At 37.1% G+C, this 18123-nt stretch overlaps 1 protein-coding gene across 5 annotated transcripts in view; it reads left to right on the forward strand.

Moving 5' to 3' along the window:
• The first annotated feature begins 12983 nt into the window (after positions 1-12983).
• The window catches only part of LOC105427769 (uncharacterized), a 138512-nt gene continuing 133372 nt past the window's right edge, over positions 12984-18123 (forward strand). For 2 of the 5 annotated variants that reach the window (XM_089083774.1, XM_089083775.1), the window contains exon 1: positions 12988-14189. In XM_089083774.1, coding sequence (XP_088939900.1) covers positions 13726-14189 — 464 coding nt within the window. In that variant the 5' untranslated portion in view covers positions 12988-13725. Of the gene's footprint in view, positions 14190-18123 lie in introns of all 5 variants that reach the window. The other 3 variants (XM_089083772.1, XM_089083771.1, XM_089083773.1) reach the window with 3 other exon arrangements.

An 18123-nucleotide genomic window follows, 5' to 3' on the forward strand; every position in this document is an offset into this window, starting at 1 on the left:
AAAATATCTGACTTTCAATCGAAATTTTTGATGATATTCTTAATTATTCGTCGTCAGATCGTCAATCTTGCCGTCGATTTCGCCGGACATCTTGCATCACGGACTTGTCTCGCGGCAATGAGGATCGACAGTCACCTCTGGCATTACAGAAGACGTGGCATTATCGCGCGACGTCGGCTTTCGTTACTATCGGCATTATCTACCATCGGCAGCGACGCACTGTCCGCTGTCTCGCCAAATATGGCAGCGACAATCTAACGGCAACCGAAACGAGAAACAGACATAATACAACAGGTGTAATGGACACGTGGACATAATCATTGGGACTTGCATTGAATTGAAGAATTTTTATTCTGTATATTTTTAATTTTATCAGCGTTTCCCATTATTGTCATATGCCATAACTATAATATTCAAATAATTAATTCTCTCTCTCTCTCTCTCTCTCTCTCTCTCTCTCCCTCTCTCTCTATCTGTCTTTCTCGCTCAAAATTGAATTGTATATTGATACAATTTCGTATTCCGTTAATTACAGAAATGAGATGCCAGAAATATGAATAGCGCGCCAGTCGCACTTACATTTCAGAATAACAAGAAAGCAAAAATAGTTATTTCAAAGTGAAACATTTAATTTTTACGTAGATCGATTTCCATTTAAGCGAATAGATTAACTGCAATCAGGAAACAAGATTAAAGCAACATATCAATCGAATCGTTTCAGTTTCACGTTTCTACCACTGCTACATTATTATATATTCAAATTGTGTACATCATGGCGTGTGGGAAGTTAACATCGAAACTAATGTAAACCAGAATATAAACCAAAATTTTGCATAAAGTTATCGAGAAGAGGACAGATCGTACGGACAGTGTACGGATACGATATAACTCCTGGCGGACGTGCCATCCACAAATCCTGTTGTTAATCCGCCGACAAATTCGATAGGGCGTCCCCCAATCGCGAAAAACCCACAAACCGAAGGGTTGAACTTACGAATGCCATTCGACCCTCGCCGCTCTCACTGCCGCGCTCTCCTGAAACATTTTTTTCCCCGTTTTGCGCGTACGCGTTTCGTTCCACACACACACACACACACACACACACACACACACACACACACACACACACACATATGTACTCTGGACGTCCGACACTTTGAAAAATGGCGATGCTTTCGGCTTCTCTATTTGGAAGGCAAGGCAAGAAAAAAAAAGCAAAAGAGTATGGAAACAATGCTTCGATGCGGGGAGTAGATCAATGGAGAGAAAGAGAGCAGCCCGCGAAAAGGATGGAGAGGGCGGAGCTGTTTTACATGGAGCCATTCACCCTTGGTAGTACTTTGTGTACACCCTCGTCTACCCTTCATCCCCGTGGCTTATTTTCGACGAAGAAATCCCCTTGCTCCGATACTCGCACTGTCATGCTCGCTAACTGTGCAAAATTCTTGGCGTACTCTTGAAGTATCGTCGAGTAGTTGTATACTTTGACTTTTAGAGGCATTTAATCTTATTTATATAGTTAATATTACACAGTTGTAAAGTAAAATAAGCATAAAGATATTTTAGCATCAATTAAACTTCGACACAAATATATATTTGATCTTTAATTATAAGCTGATGTGATCACGTCAAAAGATTAATTTAGATTAATCTGATATCCAGTAAATGACGATCATATATTTGAACCTTACTATTTTATTGAAGACTGGAAATATTAGTTATGGTTTATATTTTCTACAAATTTATTTCGGGTGATATATCTGTTTTCTCGTCACGTTCAAACATTTCATCGGTCGCAAGCTGGGATCATTCGCCGCTACAAAAAATGACCTAGAAACGTTTTAGACACAAACGACAGTGACGAATCGTCATTCTGCACTAATATTTTAAAAATAGCGAAGAAAAATATTGACAAAAGATGGTAAATTCTTTACCTTTTACGATTTAAATTTTTCATTATAGAAAGTATTGATATGTTCAAAAATATCTTCCTATCATATCTTCAAATAACTTAACGAATTAAATAAATGTTTAATTAATTGTTTTGTGATAAAATTAATTTTATATATATATTCAAATAAAAATAAAAAAACATATATACATATATATATAGTCAATATATTTTTTATACAAAATTGTAGTAATTAATTAAAGAGTTACAGAAAAATTAAGTTAACTCAAGAAAATTTAACATAAAAAACATATCAATGTCGTATTTGGAACTTGATATAAATAAAAAAATATGCTTTTATTTTCTAACTAATTTAAGCAAAGAAGGATTAAACTAGAATCAACATTTGACAGTAATTTTTAACTTCGGGATAAAAATGTTGAATAAGGATGAAAGTTGAAGCCCTCCGAAGTATCGCAAGACGATGTCCCGCTCTTCTTTCATCGATAAAATTAAGTTAATCTTTTCGCCGACTTCGTACTTCTCCTCACCTTCACCCACCGTCTGATTTATCGCGTAATATATTCGAGCGATTAATCGTCCTGTTTTAATCTTGTCACGATGCTTAGACCTGGACCAAAGCGAGCGTAAATAATTGAGCGTGTCCTGGTATCCCCAAGAAAATTTCAATACCTGATAGCCTCTTTTCGTTATTTTTAGATATGACGTTCTAAATTTTTTGCTACTTACGTCGCTTGAAAGTCACTTTAATATTTTGATTTTCTCATAAAAACATCTTAAACGACATATTTTTATTAAATGGAAATTCTGTGACAAGAAACTAGGTTAATAATTAATAGAGTAAAACAAAATTAAAGGCTTATAAATTCTTAAAAACTTTCTTATATTTTCTTACAATAAAAAAAGTGATAGAAAAAATGGTTTATAGAAATTAATCTTTTTTTAATCTTATATATATATATAAGACTAAAAATAAATATATAGAAATATATAATATAATATATAATATATAGAATATAATATATAATATATATAATATAATATATATAATATATAATATATATATAATATAATATATATAATATAATATATAATATATAGAAATATATAATATAAATACGTAATAAAGTTATCTTCGCTATTACATATAAATAATTTTTATTTGCTTCATTTATTGCCCGACGTATTTGTCAATTTGTCTCAACAAAGCAATTGACAAAGTCGTTAAGTTATTATTCAATTGTTTATTATCTTCTATTTGACATCAGTTTTGATGTTTAATACTTTGTAGAACAACCAAACGGAGATTTGGTCCGTTGGTAGAGATGCATTTTCCATTATCAGCAATCAAGAAACAACGGTACAGATTTAACTTCTGGCCAAATAAAGAAAGAAGAAGCTCCGCAAAAGGAATCGTACTTCTTTTATTTTTCCGTGTATACCCTCGCCTCTTAATGGAGAAGCAGCGTTCGATTTTCCGCACGGAAGGAGCGGCTCTTAAATATTCAATCTGCCAACTTCGTTGGTCCACTCACCTTCATCCTTTGTCTTTCCTCTTTCCTCTCTACATCGAAAAAAGACGTTTTTTCTTTTAAAACGAAACGAATCCTTTAATTCTTTCCTTTATCTTCTGATATAAAATCTCACCATTTTACTTTTTACAAATTATAAATTTAAAAAACATATATGAATTAAAATTTAATAAGTTTTAATAATTTTTGTCAACTTTCTAATATTATAATAAAATCGTATAACAGTATTTATCAACATGTAATACATAATTGTATCTAAGTAAATGTCATTGGATCCATCTTTCTTTTACAAACATAGAAAAATTGTTTACATATTTAAAATAATATTTTTTAAAATATAATATTAAAGAATAATATATTACAATATTAATTATCAATAATTATTATTTTAATTATTATTATAGTAACTACTATTTGTAAAAAAAATGCAAGAAATATGAACTTTTTTGCATCTTTTCATTAATCTTTCGTGTCGAAAGAAGCTTCGACATCTAAAATTAGCAGAATATTATTTTTATTGTATCTTAACTTTAATTTACATGTGAAAAGTACAACTTCTTTACTGTGCTAAAGAAAAGAATCTCTTGAATGAAGATTTTTTTGTGCAATATTCTTCTATTTGAACCGTGAAATTTCTGTTTTTTGACACATATAATATCACCTCACTTACAGTTTGTAAGTATATACACATTATAAATTCGCATGCATATAGTATTACATCGCATATCATAAGCATCGCAAAATAATTTCCAAAAATAGACATAATGAATTTTTTCATATTTTTATCTCAACAAAGGCATATCTCTCTCTTTATTTGAGATGTATCTGTCAAAATTAGTTTTGTACTGACGTAAAAATAATTGAGAATGGAGATAAATAACTAAATAAATAGAATGCGAAAAGGATGAAAAGAGAATGGAAAATGACAGATGACAAAATTTCTTGAAGAAATTGCGTTTTATTTCGCGATGAAGATTTATTTAATGAAAGAACATCTTGAGAATATTACAATTTTTTAAAAACGAAATCATCTTTTTCTGTGTATTCTTCAACATTCAAATAATTTATTTAAAAAAATTAAATATTTTGATATAATGTTCTTTATTTCTTAACAATTTTTTTGAAAGTAAAATTGAGACGGTCAATTATATTAATTTTTGATTAATTTAATCTTTAATAAAAAGCAATAAAATTTTATTTATTAAAATATACAAATTTTCGTTATAAAAAAAAACAACTAATAATATTAAAAGCTTATTTCTCATGTTGATATTTTCATTAATACAAAGTTCTTTTAAAAATCGTTGTACAATAAAACATCACGCTATTTTTCCGCAACGTATTCCAGTGCATTACAGCAAATTACTGTAATCCACACACCGCATGTACAGGTGCATTCATCTTATCATCTGCCAATTACGTTCGAAACTACCGGTTCGATTATCTAATCCATACCCGTCGCTCGCTTCGTATAACTAATATCTACACGTCAAAGGTGCACTTAACGCTGCACTTACGGCAGCTGCACGGATCAATTCCTACCGGAAGTCTTAGGAAACTTAAACGTGGACGGTATGTCGGTCAACGCTAAATTTCGAACTTTGCTTTACAAGTTAGCTTTTTTTATCGCGCGTTTGAATCGCGCAAAAGAAAATAACTGCAAGAGCACGAAAATAGTATAAAGCATAATTTGAACTTGAGCAGAGCTAGTTAGCTTCTGAAATAATACCGTGGAGATTAATCCTGCAATTCTTAGTTTAGCATTATTTTATTTAATTATTATTTTACCTGGAATTTTCCGTTTTACTAATTCAATCTAAAAAATTTAGTCTATTCTCTCAGGCACTTCATAATCATCTTTTATTTCTAAGTGATACAAATTTTTACTTTCTTTTTAGAGCAGCTTTATTTTTAATTTTTTAATAGTAGTATGTAAATGTATTGTTTTTTTTAATTATTAAATATAGAATGATTCAATTATTATAAAATATAATAAAAAAGTGAATGAAATAAATATCATTTATGAATTTTCTCCAAAATGATAATTATGTGACTAACGAATTGTAGAATTGTAGAATTGTAGAAAATCGCACATGCGAGTTCAATATTAGAAAAAAATTGATAGCAAATTATTTTGACAGTTTTATGCGCAAGCTAAATATGTTCGATGATGGAAAAGCATATTGCATGGTTTCAGAAGTGCTTAATACACGCTTAAGCATTTAATACATCGCATTACGTGTTTGTAACGCACGACATAACCGGATTATGTCGTCGATATCGAGCGCATCGCCCTTTCTCATATTTCCAACCTCTAAACGGAAGTTAGTAACAGTTTGTTTTTCTATTTTCCAATTTTCTATGATAAAAAGGAAATTTGATACAAAACGAATTACTTGCTACGCTGAACATGTCTCGCCCATATACGAATATAATTTTTGCTTGCAAAAAGAGCTGATAAAATTGTTAGCTTTCCGGCTTCTCCTGAAAAAAATATTGAAATGCAGTAGCGTCGTAAGGAAACTTTTTGTAGACAAATATCTTTGTTACACGAAAATGAAGAAAGAGATGAGACAAATAAATGAAATGTGAAATTCTCAACATCAACAACGTTTCAAACGTATCGAGGCTCCGTATTCCATCCGCAAGCATCTTTAACGATTATTAGAAATCGCTGGCACTGAGTATGTGTCGTAATAATTGCATTGCGCGTGCGGTGCTAAGCGCAAAAGGCCATGACAATTAAAGCGACCGGGGTGTTTTAATGGGTTAAGGGTTTAAGCACGAGAAACGGAGCGCGGTCGGTTGGTCGGTCGAACACAGACGACGACAACGACGACAACGACGACGACGACGACGACGACGACGACGAAGGCCATCGGCAACGGCGGCGCAGTGTGGTCCACGTCGTAATCGTCGGGGATCTTGCGTGCGCGATTGCGCGCCCTCGTTGAAAGGGAGCGAGGGCGAACGAACGAACGAACGAACGGCGTGCGAGCGAGCGAGGGAGATGAGGGAAGAAAGGGTGGAGGAGAGCATCGCGCGCGACGGATCGATAGGGATGCTTTCCAGCGGCGCGCATGCGACTCCGTGAGCCAATAGTCGGGCGAGGGTTCTTTCGACGACACGAGTCGCCCTTGACGAGAGGTGCAGGGTGCGAGAGGAGGACGCCCGACGCCCGCAGGGCCGTTGGTGGTGCCCCTCGACCGAAAAATTTTGCACTCGTCACTCGGGATTAATTTTTTCGGGGGGGAGGGGGGGGGGGGGTTAACGAGCGCGTTTATCCCGCGTCGTCGTCCTGAGTCTTCGTGTGCCCAAATTGATATTCGCGAATTGCTTCGCGAATTCGTTTGATCAAACATTCGGACACGATAATCATCCCTCCGTGTGCGCTTGATTCTGTAAATGGAATATTAGATAATATGAAGGATAAATATATATAGCAGAGGCTAAATTTAAATGAGAGATACGGATGCGAATGGTCGAAAACTTAATCTAGATTCGAAGATTGCCAGAATTTTCGATCGACGCGACGGCACACACGTCATATACGTACGCTTTCTCAAATTATAAATACATACATACGTACATCGAGCTTTAGCGGTAATTATTATTATTATTATAGTTCGCAAGCGTCGTACTGATGTTCGCGTCCAGAACTAAACTGCGAACATGTTAACCAAGATTGATATAACCAGTCTGGCGAAACCAAACCGCGAACATCAGTAACGGGACACGTGCCTCGATGACGCGGATGAAGGACGATTTAATTTGATCTATGGCAGATATATCGACAAAACGTTTCGATGTAAAATGTATTTGCGGAAACAATTCAAGCGTAATAATAATTGTCATTGAGGTAAACGCGGTACGTATTTTCCGCGAATTGCGCTTCTGTGTATTTCGCGATACGAGCCACGCGCGTGTTTATCGGTGAATTTCGCTTTGCGTTGTTGTTTCCGACATCCAGGCAAGGACAACGATATGTTTCGTAAGGACATCACGTTTCGGCGTAACGCCGGGCATGCAGATTTTTGTCTCTCCCCGCCGCATCCCCGAATTGCGAATTGCGAGGTTATTTTACATGCAAAAAAGCAAATGGTGATTTTTATTTATTTTTTTTTTTTTTTTAATGCAATTAACTCGTTTTAATCAACAATATGATCATATGATAAAACATTGACTCATATATTGTGAATCCCATATACATAAAGTTGTTATAATATTTAAAAGACTTGAGGTTCAACGTTATATAGCATCATGAAAGGTTTATTTTCCCTAGTAAAATTATGTGATAATTATTCCAGATGTAACACGCAGGCAGATTATAATATAGGTAACACAACAGTAACGAGTTCCTACGTAAGAAACATCGATTTGCACGAACGAATGTGCAACGGGACGTAATAATTATATCCCGCAAATGTTGCTCGACTCGCGCTTTATTCGCAAGCTGTCCTTCAGAAGCTCTCCTTCAAAAATAGTCGGATTCGTCTGCTTTACATTGATACGGGCCGCCGAGTGTAGTTCAGTGTAATTATGGTAATGAACTTCGCGAGACGCACTCGCGAAAGAAAGTATTTCTAGAATTTCCGCAAACGTGTTAAGAATCGTTTAACGTCGCGGAAAACCGGGAGATGCGAGAACGGGCGTTGGGGATACACTTGCGGCAGGTTCATTGACGCGCGAGCTAACGTAATGGAATTCTTGAGTTTTGTCCCGGTTGGTAGATGTCTCTCAAAGAGAGACATCTACCGCGTTATATTTGTCGAATTGTTACCACCGCGTACGGCGCAGATGTTCGAAAGACATTCTGGAGACGTTCGGATATCTCCGGAACGTCTCCAGGATGTTTCTCGAACGATGATGTTGTATAAATCGAACGTTTCTAACGAAAAAACCGTTTTACAAACCGTACGTGTGCTTTTATCACGAACACTCGTGTTATCTACCTCATCGAAATTTAGCTCAAACCAATAATTACATATGCGCCGTGGCGTTCTATTTGTACGATGTAATTAATATTAATTTTGTTATACAGTGTCGGTTGCGAAGCAGAAATATAATGGAAGTTAATAAAGGCGTATTTAGCATTATCTTGCATCTATCGTAATTTCTTTTTCTATTATTTATTTCTGACTTTCGTTATACGTGCGTGACTCGCGGCGAAAAACGTGATTGATTTTATCAGCACGTACTTTATATATACGATGTATGGGCACAACGGCGAAATAAATTAGTCGAGTGTAATTGGAAATAGGAAGGATTGGGATGGTATTGTACGCTAGTTATTGATAAAACATTTTTTTAGAAAGCCTTGTGAATAATATTATTTCATGAACTTTCTTCGTTATAACGATGGTTGTAATAGTTTGAATGTTACTTGTTCATAATTCTAGTTAGTTTTTTTTTTTTTTAATGGAGAGGATCGATACGCAAGGAAATCTACGAATAATTTAATATTTTATTTAAATATCCTGTACGTTTATTTACTCAACATCAATTTTTTTTTTTTACCTCTCTATTCGTGCTATTCCACTCGTCGGTACGAGCAGAGCGAAACAAATCAGTGTCAATTTCGCTAACACGAGTCTGCGAAAAGGAAGGCTACGGAAGGAGTTAGCATCGCTCTTGTTGACAAATTACGCGCAATAATTCTATTCCACTACGTTAGTAGCGGCTGAAAAATTGATTCGCTCCGACAGCGAGACGTCGATTGATACCGCCGTATCAAGATTCGACGCGCGGGGGTCATGCGTATGTATCGCGCACCCGCAAGTATCCGAGCCGAAGGAGGGTTTGCCAAATTAACCCCCGATGTAAAATTATCAGCCGGCGATATCGGCGCGCATAATTATTGCCTCATCACCGGCGGCCGCGCATTACCGATTGCAACCGGTAGAAATTTATTTACGTTTGGAACACGGGAAACGCCGCCGCCGCCTCGCCTCGGTAATAAACGATTGCCGCGACCGCGTGCATTTTCCCGTGGCAATAATTGAAAATCGTCCCCGCGCGACTCGGCATTGGAAAGGGCGCTCGCAATCGCGCGGCGATCGCCATCGACCGCCGCGATCTTCTTACCAATTAGTTACCTGCCATAACCGATAATTATGTGCTCTCTGCCGGACCGCGACCCGACCGGACCGCGATCGGACTCATTGCAAGGGAGATTGGCTCGCGAGATCGATCCTTCTCAACGATACGACCGATCGATTTTTCCGAATCGCCGTCGAAGGTCAGCGCGACGCATCTCCCGCCCTGCGTCCGAATCGTGACGCATCGATTCTCTCGTCTGTCGGAAATCGCCCACGTGTAAAACGTGGAACTTCCTAATGCGGCAACGCATTGTGTATCTTTTTTGTATTTCTTAAGGTTTTAGGTATGATGAAAGTTGTAGTATTGAAAGTATTTTTAATTAATTATTTCTGAAAGTACGATAGTTCTGTGTATTGTAATATTTCTCGGATGAGAACCGATACGAGAGCGCCTTTTGTCTTTGCTAAAGATTTGCGAAAACAAGATCGATTGATTTACCGATGATAAAGATAAATTTCATATATATTTCATATGTCATCCTTGAAGGTAGATTTCTTTTTAATGTCCGTTTTAATCGAAAAATGAATGCGGATCTCGATCGTTTGACATATTCTCACGAAGTACAGGCAGAAGAATTTTTTTTTTATACAATATACTTGAAATACCTCCTCGTTTTAGATTGATGATAATTACCATTGTGTTTTTTTCGTGAAGGATGACAGATTAAATTAGTCCTTTTCCAGGCCGCAATATTTTTATTCATTCTTGGGAGAATATTTGTGGGTAAATCGAAATTTTCGATCGTGGAATTTATTACTCTCCATTTTTCGCAGAATTACAGGCACGCGTGGCCTTAACAGTCTTACTCGTATATTTGTAATCGATCCGCGTTTCTCGCGAGAGAAAAATTAAAGAAGTAGACGTCCTTAAGATTCATTCAGCGTTCTACCCTTTCTCCGCGAGGAAACGCTAGGTCGAAAAATTAATGGTTGTGTATGACGCTTTATTCGATCATGGCGCATTTATCCTATTAGAAGCGTATAACGACAGATTAATATAATACATTGTATGCGAATGATAATTGTATTCATCGACATTTGATATGAACAAGTTGATATGAGCATTTATTAATCGATGAACAAACAAGTAAATATTGCTTGATGAGGATTACAACGCATCGTTCCATGGCCGATGTAATTCTTGATTAATACATTAATCAATTAAGCGGTTAATTAAACCAGGTGTACTACCTCTAATATTATAGAGAGCTGATTAATGGCGTACGTGATATAACGATATGATACTTGTATGAACTTGATACACGCATTTCAGTTCAATCAGGACTATTACGTAGAACGTATATTTCACTGAAATTGTAAACGTCAAATGTAGAGAAGATATTTCGTATGCTATCTTGAAATTCTTTCAAGATGAAAAAAAATAGAAAAATTAAAATAGTTCCAATCCAGATCGAGTTCGCCGAGCAGTTCCCTTCTCCGTTTTCCGTTTTTTCTCATTTAAAAGCTTTAGCTCGCCACATTGTAAAAATTAAGCTCGTCGTCGGGAGGAAAATTATCTCTAACACTAATATTTACATATTTATCGTACGAGTATAAATAACGAACGAATAAATATATAATTTCCATCGCGCAAAGCTTACGAAAACGGCGTGTACTTTCTTGGCGAGTATTATAAGAAACAGGAACAAAAGTAACTCGTTAATCCACGAGAGGCGTCCTTGATGCGCCTCCGTCACACCTGCGGGAGTTGCAGCGAGTTGCGGCGATGAGGGTCGATGCGAGAGCAGGTGCAAACGACCTTCGCGATCGTTTAGCCTCCCCGACCCTCCTGCGGAATTTTCAAGTGTTTCGGCCACGACGCGGCGCCCGGTACAGGTGCGGTGTCATTCCGGGCGGAAAGATATCGGGCTAACGGTATATACCGCGGACACGCATAACCGTATAATCGAGATTTCATGGGCTGATTCGTGCTCATTAGCGGCGCTACCGATGCCGATTAAACGGCAATCGCGGACGGCCGATCGAAAAATCGTCGCGAAATTCGCGAATATTGTACATACCTCGAAAGCAATGTTGACCTTTCGCGTGTCGCTGTAGGCATCATCTCTCATTATTGTAACATTCACGTTTGATGTTTTGTTAATTAAACTGAAATTTTTAAAGCTTTAAATTTCTCATAAAACGACGTCAAAAAATTTTTGGAAACATTTTTCCCCCCGTCTCTCGGATTTTACGATCCTTTAAAAATTAATTGGTCAAAGATGAAAGAAGATTTAAATTTTTGCAATCCAATTTTTTAATACAGATTTATAGCAAGATAAAATTATATCTGAACGAGCCGATCTGTTTTTCTGAAGGAGAATGAATGCGCTATCTCATTTATATTTTTTTCTGTATCTTTTTTAATATCGCTTTCATGTCTTCTAACAGCAATGGAAAATTGCTATATCGACGTCCTGAATTAATTTCATTTATGTGAAAATCGTTGCCGTAACATGTATAAACAAAAAAAATGTGCGATGTTAAATGTCGATGTAATAATGGTGATGACACTATTGTGACCGAAAAAGAAACAATAAAGAAAAAGGAGAATCTGTGAGAAAAGACTATCTCTCATCTGTGTACGCATTTCATATAATGAGCTTTCTGCTAGAAGCTTCTCTTCTGAGAATCGATGATTACATTGGCATTTAGATATTGCTAAATTAACATTTATTAGTTGCTGCACGCGGTTTATCGTTTCTTGAGTTAATAGACGGACGGTAATTCAATCATTCCATCGTTCAGATAAAGCATTTAAAATTTGCTTGTGATCAAATTAAATACATTTAAATACATTGAATGATACATTAGAGCTACCTTTTATTTACTAATGTCAGGTACGAATCACGTTTCTCTATAAATCGCGAGCATTGTTCCATGCCGCGGATCCGATTTTCCGATATCTATACTCGATTGTGTAATCGCAATAATAAATAGTAAATGCCGTGGGATATGCTTTATTGATATTGATTGCGTTGCGTTGTGTTGTGCGAATGTAATCCAAGGTTTCAAAACTTTACTAAACAATAATATTTTTTATTCTCGATAATATTCATCTTGTAAGCTAACTTAATAACTACAGTCAATTTTAAAACTGTTGAAAGTTCATAGAAGAGGTATCGCATATAATTGCATAAGTATACCTCACACTTAATTAATAAGAAATCAATTACTTTTAATAATAACAATTATCCCTTTGTCAGTAGTCTAATATTTTTGAAGACGACACGAGCTTATCGCGATAATTTTGACATTCCTGACGTGACTGGTTCAGAAAATTCAGTGGCGAGGGTCAAAAGCCGTCAAAAGCCGTCAGCAGCCGCTGACATTTTCGCCTGGCGGCCGACACCCTCTCGCGGCGAGCTTTCTTTGAGACAGCCCTGAGGCACGTAAATTGCGCGCGCAGCCCAGTTTGAAATTCGTGGCGCGCCGCGGAGATCCTTGGGGGCTGCGTTCCTCTCTCGCCTTTCGTTCCACGTCCGTTCGTTCGTTGGGTTCGTTCGCTCTCGCCCGTTCGGCTCCGGTCGTGGAAGTCGATGCTAAGGTCGGAGTGCTGTCGCGCGAGAAGGGAGTGCCGGGCGTCTGTCTCGCCGCCCTCCCGGTCCTCCCAGTGATCCCGAATTTCCTCGCGAGCACACGCGCTTCCCGCTCGAGAATGACGCTCCCGAGTCCGGTCTCGCCCGTCTGGTACGTCCGTTATTATTATTCGCGAGCGAATACGCTGGATCCTTGATCGAATCCACGATCTGAAAAAAAGGAAAAAGAAGAAAAAAAAAAACGAGAGATAATAAATCGAAAAATTCGCAGCGTATCGTCCGTCGCGGATGTTTCCGGTGTTACGACGAAGTGCCTCGTCTCTCAAATGTCAGTGCGAGTACACGAAGACTATCGATTGCCGACTGGATTTAAACGACTGCGTATGTAATCGCTAATAAACGTCTCGTGGAAACGTCTCTTTCTCTAATTGTACGATATATCATCGCGATCGAGGATAATCGTCTATCTCCCTGCCAATGGACGGTCGCTTTCGAGATTGATCGAAAGCGACACACCGATAAGACGTGGTTTCACGCCCTGAAGCTCGTCGGTGCGAGAAGAACGATAGAGAGATATCCTCGACACCATGGCGAGACGCACAAGGGGCCGGTAGTTCGGTGGATGGCAGGGATGTCCTCGTGACATGTTACCCCGTGACCTTGGCTGGCGCAACTATAACGTCCTCCGTGGAGAGGGTCGTCTTTTGGTGCGCGGATCGAGCGGGCGATCGGTGTCCTTTAATCCGCGCGAGATCGAATATCGCCTGCTGCCGCTGGTGCAGGTCAAGCCTGACTTCGTGATTCCATATGTGCTCTGCTGGCGGGTGCCAGGCGCAATCCATCGCATCCAGATTAATCCGTCGGTCGTCCATCATCATCACCAGCAGCAGCAGCAGCAGCAGCAGCAGCAGCAGCAGCAGCAACAGCAACAGCAGCAACAGCAACAGCAGCATCAACAACCGCAGCATCACTACCAACAGCATCGTCAGCGTCGACGACACTTTGAAGGAGCGCCGCGGTTACGTCCTGCGCCACCGCCTTCGACGGAACATCGTCCTGCGTACGGCGCGCAGCGTGACATCCTTGTGGATTCTGGTATGGAAACAAGGTGAGTGCCTCCCGAGAGGATCGCGCGGCATCGCGCGAGACTGTTCGAGACCTCAGCGGTTTTCATGACTCGGGCGTGTCACCTGCTTGAACTTGGTGGCTTCGGCCCGTTGCAAACTCGTTTCCTTTAATTACAAAAACGTCGAGATCGTTAGAGATTTCGACGAATTGAAGAACCAACGTTTTACATTTTAAAAATAAATCTCATGTCAGCTTCTCGATGTTTATTTAACTAACGCTTTTTAAGAATATCATTATAATGAAATTACAAATATATTGTATATATAGTGTACAAATATTATATACTTGAAATATAGTTAATTTAGCTAGAAATGGAATAAGTTAATAAAATAAATATTGACATCGTTATAATATGTATTATGTATTTTAATATTTTTTTATTAGATTCTATATCAGTTTGCATTCTAAATTAGTTATTCTAAATAATATACATACTTGTACATTACTTGTACATTACATTGATAATATCGAAGTTTCTCTATAATTTAACATGGAATATTTACTCTTTTTAATCGAGATGTTATAATATAAATTGAGATAACCGAGCACACGCATAGGGAGTGATATTCAATTTTTATTAACAGCATGATATATTTTAATGATAATAATTATGTGTTTCCTCGCAATTTTTATCGAACATTTTCCTAATGGAAATACATTTGCGGCGGATACAGCATCAAATAGATAAACTTTGCCGCCACCATAATGCGACCGCGTACTCTTTTTGGACACGCGATGCGTCAGTTCAATGCCCCTCTCCATAGCTTTGTGGCGCACCCTCGTCCGACAATGAAATAGAAACATTTCGTCGTCACCTCGACGGCGGTAAGCTGACACTGTGCCAGGTGTTCCTACAATAGCAAAGTCTATTTCGCCGATTAGCATATCGCACAGTCAACATTGCACTCGCGACACGGTAGTCAGACCGTATTTATTGTGCAATTATGTCACGTTCGACACGAGCGCATTTGACGATATTAAAATCTAACGGAACCGGGGGATGTTTTTTTTCAAATTCGCACGATTGAGGCAATTTTCAAGGGAGTTCTCCCCCCAAGCGAACGAAAGTCTTTCTTCCTCCGGAAGAGAAGATTTAAAAAAAAAAAAAAATACAAATACACGCCGCGATGCTAATGCAGAAAATGCACATGCAATGATATCTCATGCCGAGATATTCCTTTCTTTATGCCTCCTAAAAGAAAGGAAAAAGGGCGGTGAACGCCCCCCGTCTACTGTCTCGAGCAGCTTTCTTCGAGTCTACCTCCTAGCTGTCGCTGACAAGCTTTAACCAACACATTTTCCGATGAAAATCTAAAATACACCGCGACGCAAATAAGAGCGTATAACTTTACAAGCGTGTAACCATCATATTATGGAAACGCGAAAGGGGAGGAATATGGAACGTGTACTACAACTTTGACACATTGTACCTCTAATATATTTTAATTATCCGTGCGGTAGCGGTTCTCACAAGCGGTTTTACATCGCGTCGAAACAATAGACGTCAAATTCGTATTCAGCGGGGGAAATCGCGGAGGAACGTAAAATTTTACATTTGATATTAACTCCGTTGCGCCGTACGAAATCGATTCCCGCAAGTGCACGGGGGGGGGGGGGTGCATTTGTCACGATGCAAATGTGTCTCATTGGCTGGGGACGTGTAATACGAGATTGCCCGTCAAATCCCAGAAGCATTGCGTATCTTCGGTTCGCCGCGGGGCTCTTTTATAAGTTCGGAATAAAAAGGCCGATGGACAATTGCTCGTAAAAACCGTGCTCGCGTAGAGAAAAAAAAAAAAGATGTAAAAAGAGGAGGATTTTGTGCTGACCATTCACGGCAAGCCATTTCCGGTGGCTGAGCCGATGACTTCCCATTGCTTTAAATAGCTTTGCAAAGCTCGAATATCATCATGATATGTTCTTCATCAAACTTTTACTCTTGCCACGTAGGAAAAAAAAAAGTTGATTAATCGACCATTTCTCGACACATAGATCTTGTTAAGATTTCGCGAAGTTTGAAAATCAGATCGTTTTACACGAGGACTATATTTTACGAGAGCATTTTCATAATTTGAAACGTTATTCCTACATAATCCTTCGATCGTGTTGCGATGTTATAAAGCACGAAACAGAGACATGTTTATTGGTCATATGTATATTTTTCTAGCGTCTGTGCATACATACTAGGTCATAGATTCGCTCCCAAGTGACACAAATTCCATATCGACGTCATAAAAAATGCAAAGAGTAAATATCGCACTGCAATAGTCGACGAAAGAGTCGTTACCATTCATTAAAATTAATGTATTGTCGCTGTAGAATGTCGAATAAACTGCATTATATGATAAATAGCTTTTTCTGGCTTTATCTAACATTTTGCATAAAATATAAACATATGAATCTTTGTTTTTATTAATAAAAGAAAATGTATAAAAAAGCTTAAAACTCAAAAAGTTATGTATGATTGTAAAATGAACCGATCACATATAAATTTTAATTTTAATTTAACAATTTGTATAGCATATGCACGTGACAGTTTACAATATTAAATTAATAATATAATGATATCACGTAAAAAGAATTGTAAAAAATTAAAATATAATCGAAAAGGAGATACACTAATAATAAAAAAAAATCATATTGTAATTTTGTAAATTTGGAAAGTACGTAATATATTAAGAATATAAATATTTTAAAAATGCAAGATTTAGGGAAACGAACGATTTAGAAAAATATTATCAATATATGTATGAAGTAATAGCAAATTTAAATTTCTTGCGCGGACACAATTAATTGCTTGAACATTGGAGGAAATAAAATTGTAAAATTGTCTCATCTCTCAATATTTGCTTAATGTCAAAAATACAATCAAATGTTTACAAGCTGAAGTAATTAATTCAAATGGTTTGAAATACACATTAATAATGCATTTTAGCATCAGGTACAATTTTTTAAAGCATTAAAATAATGAAAATTTATTTTTTTTTAAATAACTTTACTATGAAACATAGTTGATGAAACAAGGTTGATGTTACCGTCACAATTAAAACTGCAAAGTTTACAAAAATAACGGTCGTTATTGATCCTGTGACCATGTGTTATCGGTAGCTGACGTATATAATCGTTATCTCTCTCTCTTAACGTGATTCACGTTTTATCTAGATAAACGAAAAAGACATAGAGGCATAGAGAAAAAAGAAAAGAAATAAGATAAATGAATAGAAATAATATATATAAATTCAAAACATAAAGAGAACAGATTCTATAATTTTAAATTTCTTTGTTAGTAAAATATGTTTCTTATTTGCGTCGGTTTGATCGAAAAATATGTTAACTATAAAAAAAAAGTGTGTGTGTGTGTGTGTGTGTGTGTGTGTGTGTGTGTGTGTGTGTGTGTGTGTGCGTGCGCGTGTGTGTGTGTGTGTGTGGTGTGTGTGCAGGAAACAAACAAGTTGTTTTATCTGCAAAATAATAGAAAACCGTTATTAATTTTTTTCTTGGAATAAGTGTACCGTTTTCAATTTATATGATAAAATACGCTTATTTAATATTTTATCGTAACAGCGAATTAATTTAAAATGTATTTTTAACTATAAGTGAAGAGTAATAAATCGAGAGAGAGAGAGAGAGAGAGAGAGAGAGAGAGAGAGACCTGCAATAGAAATAAATTTTCTTTATCATCTGAAATTATTATTGCATAATAATTAGTATTTGTTGTTGGAAATTTCAGTTGAATTTCATCGCATGTAACCTTTTGAACGAATACATCGCGATTATGCATTATTATCTTGCAATTAAAAATTCATTAAAGATGCCATAAAATGATTCTTAAGGCGAGTAAAAAATCCTAGGTGATTTTAAAAAGTCAAGAAGTTTTATTATTATAGAACTACACAATAGTTTCCTCCTTTTTT

The sequence above is a fragment of the Pogonomyrmex barbatus genome, unplaced genomic scaffold (assembly GCF_055798465.1).
Source record: "Pogonomyrmex barbatus isolate J1 unplaced genomic scaffold, ASM5579846v1 scaffold8, whole genome shotgun sequence".
In the NCBI taxonomy this organism is placed as follows: domain Eukaryota; kingdom Metazoa; phylum Arthropoda; class Insecta; order Hymenoptera; family Formicidae; genus Pogonomyrmex; species Pogonomyrmex barbatus.